This window comes from Python bivittatus, unplaced genomic scaffold (assembly GCF_059951505.1).
Source record: "Python bivittatus isolate LINGU-HERP-01145 unplaced genomic scaffold, Pbiv_v1 ctg000210_np1212, whole genome shotgun sequence".
Taxonomy (NCBI): domain Eukaryota; kingdom Metazoa; phylum Chordata; class Lepidosauria; order Squamata; family Pythonidae; genus Python; species Python bivittatus.
The window spans coordinates 7,529,096-7,545,296 of record NW_028277053.1 but is presented as its reverse complement, the minus strand read 5'-3'; the positions used below and the strand labels follow the sequence as shown (position 1 = coordinate 7,545,296).

The 16,201-nt window shown below is 39.3% G+C and overlaps 1 protein-coding gene across 1 annotated transcript in view; it reads right to left on the bottom strand.

Annotated features, from left to right (window-relative positions):
• The window catches only part of WDFY4 (WDFY family member 4), a 191,028-nt gene that overhangs the window by 18,477 nt on the left and 156,350 nt on the right, over window positions 1-16,201 (bottom strand). The window contains exons 54-56 of the mRNA XM_088139404.1: window positions 13,153-13,294; window positions 11,092-11,249; window positions 1,958-2,116 (exon numbers count right to left, since the gene is read on the bottom strand). Of these exons, the coding sequence (XP_087995530.1) occupies window positions 1,958-2,116; window positions 11,092-11,249; window positions 13,153-13,294 (459 nt within the window). The remainder of the gene's footprint in view (window positions 1-1,957; window positions 2,117-11,091; window positions 11,250-13,152; window positions 13,295-16,201) is intronic.

Here is a 16,201-nt window from a genome sequence, read left to right as displayed (position 1 = left end):
TGTTAAGTCGACTTACCAAAGTTATCCTACAGCAAGAGTTTTCTACCCAATATTTACTCTCAACCGCCTCCCAGGCAAAGGAAATTTTGAAACTGTTCAAATTTTTAAACAGAGTCCTAGATATCAGTGCCCAAACAGTCATGTTAAAGTAGATCTTTAAACTGGTTGACTAAGAACAAAACCATTTTTCAAACTGACAAATGCCTGTCAGTGAGTTTGACGCAATTCCTAAGAAGGGCCTATTCTAGTGCAAGAGTTGAGTTGTTGGATTCCAGGGCCAAACATGGGCGCTTCCGTCACTTGCCATATCATGTGGGGACGTGTATATGTGGAGCTCCAGCCATCAAAGATACTGCTCATGTGTTATTTGATTGTCAACCGTATGCCCCTTTTGGGCTTTGATGTTTAAAATCCCTACTTGAAAGATCAGCCCACTGGGACCTGAACCACAGATTGTCCTACTTCCTCCTGGGCTCTCACATATACATTGTTAGCAGAATTGCTAAGTTTATAGACAAGGCAGTTCAGCTAAGAATCCATTATACTGAACAGATTGGGATATCATGTAAAGACGATGTATTTATCTGAACACTGACTGTACTAAGCACATATGCATTTTATTATTGTATTTTCTTTCAGCTATTTTATCTTGAAATGGACCTTGTATTTTACCTTTATTTTATTTTATTTTATTTTATTTTTTGATATGGTCATAAGACTAATCAATCAGTAAATTATCTATCCATCTACAGAAAAAAACTTTATCCATATTTTCTATACCATAAATTATCTTATATACGCCTTATCTGGCTTTGTTCCACAATGACACTGTAATCTTTCTTCCTAAGGCAATTGTTCTAGCTTCCCCTAAACATTTTGGTTGCCTTTGCATCTTTTCCAACTTTATGATATTCTTTTTCCTATATGATGGCCAGAACTGTATTACAAAAGCAGTCTCATTATAGATTTATATACCATTATGGTATATATGGTTCTATTTTTATTCACCTTCCTAAACATTACAAGCATACAAAGATTACAAGATTACACATTTTCATCTCTCTGTGACTGCAAGATCCCTTTTGTGATCAGTTGCTGCCTGTCAGCTGAGATTGAAATGCCAGTAAAATGCCTAAGAATGATCACATCAACCACCACTGGAATCAGGGTTTTGATCTGAATCAACCCCCACTGGTTGAAATTCAGTCATATCTTCTGTGTCTAGAGATGGAACATATAGTAACTTAACTGACATTCTTATTTAATAATGTTATTTCCAGATGCAAGAGCATGTATAGTTTACCCACACACACACACACTTCTCAGTTACACTTACGAAGTTTAAAACGTATTTCACCCAGTTGCCTTCATATGGGTCACTTCACTAAACTAGATCTTTGTTTCTATATAGTCTGTCTCATCAGCATCATCTACATAACAGATTACATAAATCCAAAATTGTGTCTGAAGGACACATCTAACCAAGTCAGTGAAAGATTTAGTGGCTGTATTTATGCAACATGCTAAGTTTGCTTAATGTTAACCTTCAACATTATACTGTACTTATTGTATTATGACCCTCAAAATGTGCTAATTCATTAACCAGGTGAAGCAGGTCCTTTATCTTTTCCCTCACTGGGGACTAAGGGTTAAGAAAACCCTGTCCCTAAATCAGAGCTAATCCTGCTAATTCTTTTTCTTTCTCCACTAATTTTTCTTCTTCTTTTCTGATAAGGAACAAGAATTTAAGCCCTTAATGAAAATAGGCTACTATAGCGAAGACATGTTAAAAGTTGCTTTTGGAATATTGGTGTGTGAACCTGTGCACGTGGACATAGAAAAAAAGACACGGAGGACTCTGTGGGAGAAGAAATCAACCTCTATTGCCTGCTAACCATCTGCAGATTTTACTCCAGCAGCTCCATTCAATTTCAGAACAGAAATTGGGGTGCTTTACCTTCTTTAAAAGCAAGGTAGTGGCTCCATTTCTGGTCCTGGAGAGTTCCCAGACACAAACAACGGTGCTGCTTCCAGATGTGATGAGGCTGCTTGGTGTAGGAGACATAGCACAGAGACAATCCCCCCAGTCAGCTGGAGCTTCCAGGATGGTCATCTTCTGTATGAACAAAGGAGCATCCATGGCAGGAGGGAAGCAGAGAAGGGGACAAGAGAAGAGTGGAAATGACATGGATACACTTCTGCAATTACAACATACATACATACATACATACATACAAATAATACATTTTGTGGAATTTTAATTAAATCATGGAATACTTTTGTGTGTTTTAATCAAAATACTTCATTTTTAAAAAAAGAACTATAGAAAACGTTGAAAAGCAAATACGTGTTTTAAAACAATTTAATACTGGTTCTTTTTGCCAGTTTTTCTGAAAAATGATATTTACCAAATTATTTTGAATATGAAGTCTGTGCCTTCCTCCACTGATACCAGCTTCTTTCTCCTAGTCACAATCACCAGTGAACGGTCACCAGACAATTATAATATGGAAACACTAATGCATTCATAATAATAAGTATATTACTTTCAAAATGCTTCATGCTGCTTATTAGCCTGAAAGATACATCAATCTTATCTGCTATACATTGCTGAAGGAAGGAAAGAGAGATTTTTCATTCATCTAGCGATGCCCTTTCCCAAAATATTCCATTCCCCATGCACACAGTTTTCTGTTTCTTTTTTCTCAGCCATCATTCTGAATTCTCTCACCACTGAGTTTGAACATTAGGTTGTTTGGTTTCATCCCAATCCCCACCCTCCCTCTGATACACACACCTTACACTCTGTTGATATCTGTCTTATTTGTGAACAATTCCATTTTGGCTGCATAAGGATCAGCAATAAGACAACATTTTTACTAACTCACAAATTTAAAATAATTAACTTGGCAATGCTGCAGACAGCATCTGGATTAACCTAAGTGGAGGAATATATAAAACAATTGTTATTGGTGTCTATATCGCCTTCCCAATCAAGGAGAAGATGTGGGGGTGATGTCTTTCAAAAGCAAATTCCAGAGCATGGTTGTAGTGATGGCAGAATTCAATTATCTTAACATCTGTTTGGAGACAAGCTCTGCTAAGCATGGGGGTGCCAGAAAATTCCTGACTTGTCCTGCTGATGGTTTTCTCCTTTAAGGTTGGTGGATCAGCATCCTTTACCTGATCTTAATCAACAGGGAAGACTTAGCTCAGGAATTGGAAGTGCCAGAACACTGGGGGGAAGTGACCATGAAAGGTTGAAGTACCTGATTTTAAGGAAAACTAAAAGTAGAAGTAATCAAACATGTATCTTGGACTTTGGAAAGCAGATTTTAATAGACTCAGAGAATGATAAGTAAGATTACATGTCAGGAATAGGTAATGGAGAAAGGAGCTCAAAAGGGTTCAGGAATCTTAAAAAAGAAAATATTAAAAACACAACTATGAACAATTTCAATGAGAAAAAAATGGAACACAGCAAAAGAAACCAATATGGATAAACAAGAAGTTTAAGGAAGGTCTGAAAACAAGAAGGAACATACAGGAATAAAAAGAGGACCAGATCACAAAGAAAGAATCCAGATAAATAGTTTAGGACTAAACTACAAACACAGAGAAATTGTTGTCATGAGAATAGGGAATGCTGGCTCAGAGGTACAAGAAAAACTGCTACAACATAAATCTTCAGGGAGGAGAGAATGAATCCCATTAAGTGTATGGACAACAAAAATTAGAACTTAAGTTGCATGGATCCTTGGACTGATCATCCATGAAAATCCAAATGAAAAATCTTGCCACTTAGATAAGTGAATTCCTGGTGCCAGATTCTATTTTATTAATTTGTATGCCACCCATTTTGGAAGGCTCTGGGTGACTAAGAGAAAATGACTGCCCTCTGAGTGGTGAAACTCTCTGCATCTTCATCAACATAGTAAGTTCTGGCATGAGACAGATGTAGCAGTATTGGAAACTGCCAATTAAATTAAAACTATCCAGAGTTGTGTGGCAAATAAATTTAATTAACCAACTAACCTCTGCTACCTTAGCTACCAGGCAGTAATTAAGACACTTCTGTTTCCTTCCACTGAACCCTGGAGATATCTTTAATATTGAAGAAACATATAATAGTGGGTTCAACTGCATGTCCTATTCTATCATCCTACCTTCATTCCACTTATTATCTGCTCTAGGTTCTCTACTTTTCCAGAACCACAAGTTCCATCTCTTGCTTTGAACTTACTCTTATCTCTATTCCTGACGATTTGAAGAAAAGCCAACTTCTCCCAGTTCTGAGTAAGACAACGTTGCTTGAAAGTTGTCAAGCTGCGTTTTGATTTAAGGCAGCAATGTTTCCAGAGTAGCTCCTCCTCTATATTCATCTTCCAAGAACCAGTTCATGGCACTGGATGACCAAATTTCTAATTTTTAAATGTTATAACAAACTGTAATTGTACAACTGAAAATTTGTACAATCTGATCCTTGAGATAATTTTGAAGTGGTGCTTTGGGGTGCATATGAGCCCTGGATGCAGCAGCCACACAAACTTGAGAAAGGAGTAGTTTCCTTAAGGTATTACAGACAAGTGCTATGTTCATGCTCCTGCATGCTCCAAAGCACATTTTGGAGACTGAATCCAAAGCACAGTCCCAGTTGTTAGAACCTCAGTCAACTGGCATTTTTTTTAAATGAACACCCTGACAAATCATGTGTTATAGGAACCACAAATTGAGAGGAAGTTACATGAAGGATCACCAGTTCTCCCAGACAACAATCTGGGACAGAATGCCTGCAGAATCCTGGCCTCTCCAGAGTGAAGTCAGTTAATAAGAAATTTAAGATTTGTAAATCTAGTAGGCAAAGGTATAATAGGTCTAAATATTTGTAAATCTAGTAGGTAAAGGTATTCCTATTAGTACCAGAATTCCTATTAGTACCAAAGTTCATAAACAGGACATTGTCCATTGTCAGAGTGAAGCAATTTCCACAGCATCCACTGGAAACAGGAAGAATTTGCTCAAGTATGACTGAAAACAGAGTAAAGGTCATACAAGTTAAGTTCTTCAGGAAGAGTTAGGTGAAATCATAAATAGAGGAAGCTTTAGACTCCGCCTGAGCACAACTGCCACAGTCCAACTGTGATTTCCAGCATTAGCCTGCTTCCCAGTAGACCTGCCTGTGGTAGGTGCTTCTTTGTTTGGCAGAGATTCTTCTGCTTCCTTGCTATTTGACTCTTCAGCTGGGGATGATGGTGTTCCTGTGTGCTGGATTGATGTGATTCCAGTTTAAAGTCCAAATCACAAGAATTTTGAGGGACAGAGCTTCACCTCTAAGGCAAGAACTCTGTCTCCATGAGTTCCTTGTCTTAGTCTTTCTCCTCCTCCTCTTCTTCCTAATCAGAAGGTGACACTTCAAAGAGGAGCAGAAGTGTTCACAGCAGCAGTCTTGTATAAACAATTACAGCTTGGTTGCTTACACAATGAGTACAAGGCATTGACTGCTGGATATTCTGGATAGGGAAGAACACATTTGGTTATCTAAACATGAATAAAGATGATACCTCACTTTTGGGGAAGCACAGGCTGACCAGAATGAGAATCCAAAGCCACACCAGTGAAATGAATGGGCTACACTGGGGGGAATTTGGACTTCTCCAGGGTCACCAAGGAATCTAAGAACTGCAGGAGAGATAAATGATAAGTGCTACAAGCACACAGTAGAGACCTTGATAATGCACCCAGGCACTGTATGCCATGTCATGCAAACAGAAAGATAGCCCTAAGGTTGAGAGGCTACCTGCAAAAGCATTATTTCTTTACTGGTAGTTTCCTGAGTGAGTTTACTGATTATTCTTGTTATCCTCCAAGCTGCAGCTGATCACTACAAACCACCTGGTATTTTATTTTTCTACAAGCCTCAGAATGACAAGACCTCAGAATCATGATGAGTGAATAAAAGCATGGGTGGAGTAAGGAAAAGTTAGATATCTCTTTTCTATATTAGGCTTAGGAATATGCAGACAGCTCTGTGAAGAGCCTATAACATGCCCTTGGAAAAGGTGTTTCTTCATTGCTGTTCACCCAACTAGGGGTCCTGGATCTACAGCACCTGCCAGAGGATTCTGAAACCAAACCTAATTCCACGGCATTATTTTCATGCAGATTAAAGTCTATATAATAATATATTAAAAATATAAAAAGAATAAATATAAAAATATTATACACACACACACACACATACGAAAAAATATTAAAAAAGAAAGTAAAGGAATTATACTAATGGTAGGCAAAAGTACCAGGCTAGAAGCCAGGAGACTGTGAGTTCTAGTCCCAGCTTAGGCACAAAGCCAGCTGGGTGACCCTGGGCCAGTCACTCCCTGTCAGCCCTGGGAAGGAGGAGGAGGCCAGGGCAAACCGCTTCTGAAATCTTGCCAAGAAGACCGCAGGGACTTGTCTGGGCAGCCGCCAGGAGTCAACAGTGATTTGAAGGCACAAAACAAAAACAAAAACAACCAAACAAAAACCAAAGAGGAGGAAGAAACAAATGAATGAGAACCTACAAAGTATATGTTATTATTTAAAAATATTAAAGTTAGCAATCAGATAATTAATTGCACTAAGAAAACATAGAACAAGTCTTACCTTCTTCAGTTATTGATCACAGCTTTTTTAAAAAGTGGTTTGAAAGTTGCAGTGTGTCCTATCTTTCAGGACAAGCAACTATTAACCCTGAGAAAATAACTTATTTCTTATTTTAACTCTATTGCACTAGTATCCAATAGTGAAGTAAAAGAATTCCAAAATGGAAATGTGTGGCGCTGAACTGCATGTTTTGGCCAACTTTCACATTTTCTACAGGATCAAATATTTAGCAGGCACACAACTTAGAACTATCACTGTGTTCTGTTTGGAAAAAAAGCACAACTGAAAAGCAACTTGTGCAACCTGCCACTCAATTTACAAAGCCAGCTATATAAACTAATTAGGCCCTGTAATTTCATTAGCAGTGCTGGTGTTAACTGGCAGAAGGAAGAGATGCTCACTGGGGCTACTGTTTTTCCCCCTTTATAGATGAAATTTTGATTTCTGCTTTGCTTTGGGTTGGGTGCCCTCAGTCTAACCCAGATGATTTGGAGATGGATTGGGGTGGGGGTGGGGATAGGAGTAAGAAAAGGACAAAGAACTTTGAACTGTGACTTTCATGCCAGTAAGATTAATCCTGTAACTTGTATTCATTTTACCATTTCACGCAAGCTTCTCTTTTTGAATAAGGTTGACTTGCTGGTTGCCTGTCTTCTGGCCTATGTGAGGTTGCTATGAGAACTGTACACAGTGGCAGAAGGTATATCACTCCTTGATTTGCACACCTGTCTTGGGTTTGGTGTGTGGTAGTAGCTCATGGTGTACAAGACAACATACCTTGGGTTTCATGACCAGAACAGAGCAATTATTCAAAAGGAGCCATATAAAAGGAGGAGGAAATGCACTGTATGTTAAAAAGAAATGCAATGCTGCAGAGACCATCCAGGTTAAAATAAGTGGAGGCACAAATAAAAGCAATACAGTTGATGCCTTCCAAAAGTAAACTGCAGGACTTTCAAAGAGGTATGAAATAACAGTCATGGGAGATCTTAATCACTTTGACATCTGTTAGAAGACAGACTCTGACAAAGCATGGGGTCCTTCCAGGGAATTTCTGACTCCCTTCACTGATTTAATTCAGGAAGTAGAATAAGAAAGAACATTGGTGGAAAGTGAGTGTTATACTCCAAAGTTCTTGATTTTAGGGGAAACTAAAACTGAGTGTAGTCAAATACATATTTTTAAAAAGTAGATTTTAATACATCCAGAACAATGGATGTATAAAAGACCCTATGGTAGGAAAAGCTAATAAGAAAAGGAGAAAAAGAAAATGGATGGGGTTTCCTAAAGGAAGCACATGTATAAGCATTTCTAAGGAGGAAAAAATGGAGGACAGAAGAAAAAACGAATGTGGCTACACAAAAAGCTTACCGAAGATCTAAAGGATACATATGGATAGAAGGCCTGCTCACAAAGGAAGAGTTCCGATAGGCATCCAAGAACCGTAGAGCTGATGTCACTAGGCTCACAATGAGCTACAATGCTGCTGGCACCAAAAAGAGCTTTTTAGATTTTTTTTTAAAGCCCCCCCCAAGAAAGAAAGAAAGAAAGAAAGAGAGAGAGAGAGAGGGAGGGAGGGAGGGAGGGAGGGAGAGAGATCACTATATCACTTGCTCCATCAAATAAACAAGAGGCCGGATATTTACGGTATCTCCTGTTTGGTTTGGTTTTCTTCAACAAAACACAACACATAATTTCTTTGTGTGCCACAAAGAAATTATGAAAAGCAGGATGAAGGGACAGAACTGAAGACTGAGAATACGCTAGAAATAAAATCAAGGAATTCCTCACTAAATGAGTTTCAGACTCCAAGGGCACATGAATTGCATCCTTGAGCAGCTGAAGAAACTGCTGATGGCTGGCCAAACCTCTAATGCTCTGAAAAATTCTGGAGAACTCATGAAATGCTAAGTGACTGGAGAAGAACAAATGCTGTTCCTAACTTCAGATAAGAGGAAAGAGAAGGTCTAGGCATCAAATCTGTAGAGAGTATAGAGGATTACTTTGATGAACAGAAGGATGATCTGTTACCAAAGCAATGATCAGATAAATGTGGCTTGAGAACATACCAAGAAAGAGATTTGCAAAAATGCCTCAGATAGCTCTCCCCAATTCACAAGAAGATAAAGGAGAAAGGAGGGGAAACACATTCAGACTTGCAAGATTCTGTTAATATAGCTGTAAGTACAGTGGTACCTTGGGATACGAACTTAATCCGTTCCATGACTCTGGGCGTATCCCGAGTTGGTCGTAACCCGAAGGAAATTTCCCCATAGGGTTCAATGTAAATCCGGTTAATCCGTTCCGCCCTCTGAATTTGGTCGCACCCCGAGGCAAATTTCCCCATAGGGTTCAATGTAAATCCGGTTAATCCGTTCCACCCTCCGCCCAAATTTGGTCGCAACCCGAGGCAATTTCCCATAAGGTTCAATGTAATTACCGTTAATCCGTTCTGGCGTCCACGGACCACACGGAAAGCGGCGTGGTGCGGCGCGAAAATGGCCGGGTGCAGCGCGGCGCGGCGTGAAAACGGCCCGGCGCGGCGTGAAAACGGCCTGGCGCGGCGCGGCGCGAAAACGGCCCGGCCCGGCCCGGCGCGGCGCGAAAACAGCCCGGCGCGGCGTGAAAACGGCCGCGGACCACGCAGCAGGGCCGGAAAAACAGCCGCGGACCACGTGGCACGGGCGGAAAAATGGCCGCGGACCACGTGGCACGGGCAGAAAATGGCCGCGGACCACGTGGCACGGGCGGAAAATGGCTCGTACCCCGAGGCGGAGTTCGCAAACCGAGGTAAAATTTTGGGGCCGGAGCTGGTCGTAACCCGAAAAATTCGCAAGCAGAGGCGTTCGTATCCCGAGGTATCACTGTAGTTGTAAGCCCACATTGTGTCTATTTCTTAATCTGGTCTACCTTATAGGGCTGACAAAATCAGTCAGACAGGGATCTGCTGGGAAGATTCTACAGCACATGATACAGATTAATTTATAAACACCTTGAAAGCAGTGCAAATAACCAGAATTCAGTATGGATCTGTCAAGAATTAATATAGACTATGAGGTCTCTAAGAGACAACACCAACTTGATGGCACATAATCAATCAATACATCTTGATTTCAACTAAGTACTTGATGAAATCCCTGTGACTTAGTGCATTCTGCAGGGACACAATGTGGCTATATAGCCAGATCAAAATTAAAGTTCTTATTAATGGTTCCTCATCAAATTGAGGGGAGGTTCAGTGGGTTACCCCAAGACCTCCAGTCTTCACATTTTTATTAATGACTTAAGAACTGGAGGGTTGGAGTCTGCAGATGACACAAAATTGGGTCAGATGACAAAGAATTGTGGGGGATACCTAATATCCTAGAAGACAGAAATAAAATTTAAAATGATTTTGATACATTAGAGAAACAGGCTGAAAGTTAGAGATATAAATATATATCTTTATATATATTTAAATTTATACAGATATAAAGTACTTCATTTAGCAACAGAAAATCAAATGCATAGGTATGTGATGGGTGACAGCTGGATATGTGATAGGTGAAAATCTGCTGCGTCATGGGACTGCAGAAAAAAAAAAGTAAATGCAACTGTAGGTTACATGCAGTTTGTTCTATTTTGGTCAGATTCCCACCCTTCCACCATATCATGTCCAGTTTTGAGCACCTTTTGCAAATACCTGCAAGGATGGCATATGAAAAAGTGAAAACCTTTTGTTTCTTTTTCTAGAGTGCAGGACACTAATAAAAGATTTAGGTTACAGGCAAGCAGATTCCAACTGAATGGAACTGACTACCCAGAATGGAGGCAAAGTCCTCTTTACTGGAGGTATTCAAGCCACCTGGGATGAACAGGTCCCACCATCTGCCTGGGATACTTGAATGCAGCTTCCTACACAACCATGGAGTTGAAAATCCCAAAGGCCCCTCCCAGTGCTCAGATTTTATGGTTGACTGAGAGTCAGCTTTTCAGTCACTTTCGGTTGACTTTAGAGATATGAGTAAGGCCCACATCTAGGCTACTACTCTGTCCTTTGTCCCATACAATTCCACCATAAAATTATTGCCATAATTTTTGCACTTTTTAAACACTGTCATGTGTGTTTGTTTTGCACACTAAGGACAAAGAATGCTGCACAAAGTGAATGATACATTCTCCTACATATAATATGTTCAGGTACAAAGAGGAGGACCCAGATTGAAGTTATTATTACTTTTATTTATGTCCTGCCTTTCTGTCCAATATAAGTTGCAAACATATATATTCATGATTTTGTTCAAGAACTTTTGGTGTATTTGCCAAATACTCCAGATCTTTCAATCCATGGCATGCTCCTACTGGCAAAAAATGAAATGGAATATACCAAAACTGCCTGAAATATACAGAGGAACCAACCTATCCATAGCTGAGTATCCCAACATGCAGCAATCTATTGTTCATTATTACCTTATCTGACCCAGAATCGGCCAGGCAGCAGGTGAAGTCACTGAATCCCCAGCGAAAGGCTTTATTCCATAGTGGAGGAAGCAAAATACTTTTCTTCTCCACAGCCAAAATCCCCTTTTCTGTACACACAATATGACCAACAGGGCCTTGAGGTGGCTCTACAGAGGAGAAAGAAAACAGCTCTAGAACACATTTTAAAGGGGGGAAATACAGTATCTGCTGCTTGACTTTATCCCAGAAAGTTTTGTGCCATCCGATGTCTAAAATTCTTCTCTTTTTCCTCCAAGTCTCTTCTTTAAAAGTGTGTGGACATTTATCTTTGTTCCTACCTTTTTGTTTCTTGGTGGGCAAATGGGAGGGTGTTGTGTGGGAGTAACACCTTTGGGGCCATGCCAGCTCATGGGGGCTGAAAGAGCTGCATTGCTGGGTGGAATGTTTTATCAGCCTTCTTTACAGGTGCTTCATAAAGTTCATTGTGTTCTGTCTGTGTGTGAGACTCTTCGATTATTTCTGCAACACAGCAAGCGCGATACTGCCTAATTATAGCGACATGTCTACTCTTTTATATGGATAATTGTTTCAGGGAAGAGTCTTTCCATGTACTTCCTCCCCAATCAGCCAACTGCTTTCTCTGTCTAATGGCCTTATCTGTCTATATTCTATTCTCTCCAAACCAGTGGAATGGTAGGAAAGAATTACTCCAGAAGCCATGTGTTGTATTTTTTCCTCTCCCTTGTTTTAGAATATTGTTGTTTGCCTAAATATTTCTTGTAATTTCCTTAACTGGCCAAGCTAAAGGCTAAAGAAGACAGTGGTATTCTTGTTGCCAGTTAAGGATTTGTCTTTACCTTTGATGTCCTACCTGGCTTGGGACCCAGGCCCTGGGAGGAGAGCCTCTTGGGACTTTCAAACTAGGCTCTTTTCTGACATCATTGTTAACTGAAACAACACGGATTGTGATTTTCAGTCCCAGAGTTCCATTTTTGGAACTCTTCTCTATGAAGATGTGCCTGGTGTCCAATGACATCCTTTTCATTCTTTCACAAGCTTTACATCTTCATCTGTAGATCTTAATACATTGCCTTAATATTTGTTTTGCCTTTGGATTATTTTAAATTCATCATTGGTTGAGGAAGTCTATAGGAATGCTTCAGATGAAATAAATGGCTAGTGGAAATCTCAGTCACCTAATTCCTTGTTAATATTTGGGCAGAATGTTGTTTTCCTTATTTCTCTAGTTTTGTAAAGGTTAGGCTTCTGTTATAAAATGAAGCTGGGGATATACAGTAGGTCAGCTCATGTTCCAGATTCCCATCATTCAGTCCACCAGCAGGGCCATCTGGGAATTGTCCTATCACTTCCTTAGGGATGGTGCTGGAACTCCAAGGGAGTCTGTGCAAGTTCCCAGTTCCACAGTGAACCCCAAGACCACCCACCATCTTGTCCCATATTTTCCAAAAGAGATTTGGCAGCAGTGGAAAATACCCGTAGTGGAGACTTTATTAAAGTTCTGATCATGTTGGAGGGTTGAGCAATGGCTATTATGCTCCAGAGGCACATACTTGCAGCAAGTTTAAGGTCATTTGGGGGCTTGATTGCAAACTCTTCCTTCTTAGATGGATATACTTCACAAAGTAAAGGGGAGGAGTCTTGCATTGTGGTGGTTATTGCATCGTTTCCTTTGTGCCCTCCACCACTTCCATGGAGAAGATTTCTTCCTATCCATATTTCCAGAGAATTATTACAAAATACTTCTAATAGCCATTTTAAGATTCAAATGTGGTATTTACATAACTCAAGTTTCCTCCTGACTGCTCATACTGAAGAATAGAACAGATTAGAAAGTATCCTCTAGCACAGTGTTTCTCAACCTTGGCAACTTTAAGATGTGTGGACTTCAACTCCCAGAATTCCCCACCCAGCAGTTGAAGTCCACACATCTTTAAGTTGCCAAGGTTGAGAAACATTGCTGTAGATTTCAAAAAAAGGTGCCCCAAACCTGGCAATATTTATGCACTAGGCATTATAATGATCTCTGCGCACTGTTTATCTGGTCTATACCTTTGGGAGTAACTGATGAGAGTTTCAGATTATACAGATTACTGACAGACAATGCCGGAGAAGCAAAGAGGATGCTATTTCTTCCCACTGGATGTTTCTTCAGGCTCACAGCATTCCTGGCTGGATGTGGTTTTGTAAAAAGCTGTGAAAAAGGATAATAAACAAAAAATGAGTTATATCAAATCAATGAATCCTGTAAAGTAACACACACATGCACCAGAAGTCCCCATTGCATGTTTTTAAAATATTTGTTCTCTTAACTTTTATTCACTCGAAGGAGTTGGTAGCAATCAAAAACTTCTACAAATAGTGCTGTAAACAAAGTATTAAAATAATAAAGCAGAAATTTAAACTCTAAAAAAATTAAAGTACTGTAGTAAAATTATATTGTTGCCCAGGGAGGAAACACCACACTTCAGTCAGTGATGAGAACATGCTGCTGAGTCTTGCTTTTCTATTAGAAAGACCAGGAAGGGGGAGTAATGACCAGCATTTTTCAGAGGGGTCAGGATGACAATTAGGAAACAGATGGCAGAAAGACACCAAGTGTCATCAAGCACAGATCAGAGAATTACTCAAGATTTAGTCTGAGAATACCTTGGCAGTGAAAATACCCTGCTTCTCCACCACCATTGCTTCTGTTCAGTTGGGGGTGGCGAGAACTGTGTTTCTCAATACTCTGCAGCTTTGCCTTCATTTGGCAGAAGCAAAATGCTCATAATGCCAATGCTTTAGATGGCAAAGTTGTCACTAGTTAACACCATTAGAGAGAAATAGTTCATTAGCAGATAGTTTGGAGTTGTTTGCTTGGAGATACACACTAATTGCTTGGAGGTTAGTAATCCACTCTCTGCTCTTTGGATCCTTACCCATCATGCTTGCCAAAGTTATCCAGAATGAATTGAGCATCAGTCTTCAATGATAACATATGCCCCTCCACAGAAGAATAAAGCCCCTTCTGTTCACCAGGAAGACACCTATGCAACTGAATGCATTAGCTTAGATTCCACAGATTTGAACAATTCTCAACCAGTTCTCCAATCTCCCCTTTTAAGCATGTCTTAGGGGGAGAAGAGGCTCTTCAACTCCAGGCAGTTTTAGAGCAGTGGTATACAGGATGTCATTGCAAGAGAAACTAATGGGAAAGTAGCTGTAATAGGAGTAAAGCCACTCCCAAAAAGTCACCTAAAAGACAGCAGAAGCAGCCTATGTGGCTGCACAAGACCTCAGTGAAATCAAGGGCTGGACCCCACCGCTTGAATGGCCCCTTCTAGTTTTATGAGTCAGCTGGACCTTCGATTTTTTCCTTGAAAGGTTACCACCCAATAAATAAAAACTATAATTCTGTTCAGTTATTTCTAATTTAATATCCTTTAAAATATGATGTATTGGTGACAAATGATCATCCACTGATGCTAATATATTAAGCAATCTAATCTGAAATGTCCAAACACCTCTTTATCAATGGCTATCTGTGATAGGATTTATTTTGTAAGTATACTAAGTCCTCTAATACTAGACGAGTCTCTGAGACATTTTGGGGCTGGTAGAGAAATACCAAAATACGTTTTAAGTGAAGATATTGCCACCTTGAACTTTTGGCAAATTTGTTACAGCTCAAATAACCAAAAAAAAAAAAAATCATTATCTATTTCTGTTAATACAATACAGTACAATACCTTTATTTTGGTTTTTGACCAATATAAAGCCTATTCATTCATTTTAGGCATACAGACCATCCTTTATCTAATTTTGCCAATAAAAAAAGTTCTGCTATTTTCAAATTTAGATTCCCCCCAAATGTCAAATTAAGCATAATCATAAAGATCAAACAGACATGGTTTGCTATTGCTAACATAGTAGCTAAGTCAGTAAGGGAGGAATTCCATACTTAATAAGTTAATTTGTCTTTAAAACTTTCCAGTTTGTATGGATGGCAACAATGCCACTCAATAACCTTAGAAAGAAGATATGCTTTATGGTACAGACTTAAACCTGAAAAAGTAAAATATCCTTCTCTATTAATTAAAGCTGCTGAATGAAAAATGAAGAATGTTTCCCAAATAAGCCAGTATTATTCTTCTTAAAATACATTTTAGGAAGGTATAAAGACATATCCCATATGTTATAAATTACCCCTGGAAAAATTCTTCATTTTTATCTAGTAATTTGACACCAAGTCATCTTGGTGCATTTGAGGGTCTGCAAAAAAGGAACCGAGGGACTCGGTCAAATTTGAAAGCTCGTGGTTGCTTATCCTTATTAAGAGCTGATCTGCTTCTATATCTATATAAATATTCAGGGTTTCTATTAGTAACTTGCTGTAATAACTTGATGGAATACCCTAACCCATTAAATCCAGCTGGAGGGTTTATCTCTGTGTAAGGAAGGAAACGGCCATTCATGCCTGCTTCTAGGATACCTCTTGATCGTGTTCTTGCTCCGTCAACACTCAATGATTGTTTGGAAATTTATCAACACAGGAATTAGTCCTCATTACATAGTGATTTACAGAGCTAGATGTAAATGTTCCGATGGAAAGCTCTTTATAAACTTGGAAGAAACAAATATTCAAGTCCAATGACTGAGCTAAAGAGTCAGATAATTATAGTATTTAATAACCCTGATTATTGATTAGGTGAGAAAAGATGGTGTATATGATTTTCAGGTTATCAAACTAGAGTAAAAACTATTTAAAATTGCGTTAAACTCACAGAGAGTATCACAAAAGTTAGCATATGAATGCAGACAAAGGGAGGATCTCCACTGTGATTTGTATCACCTTCTAGAGTCATCCAACCATCATTGCGTCAACATAATATTAATAAGGACAGGTTTTATATTGCTTCAGTGGTGGCTTGGTGATACTAGAAAACACCGGAATTCACTAGTGGGGAAATTGTAACAGTGTGCAGATTCATATAGACTTTTACCTTTTACAGGTTGAAATGCACGAGCAGGGTATATGGGCAGGACAGGAAAAACAACAAAATAAGAAATCTGAATAGAGAAAAAGTTATATGGCGCAATCTTACTTTGGAAATGATAG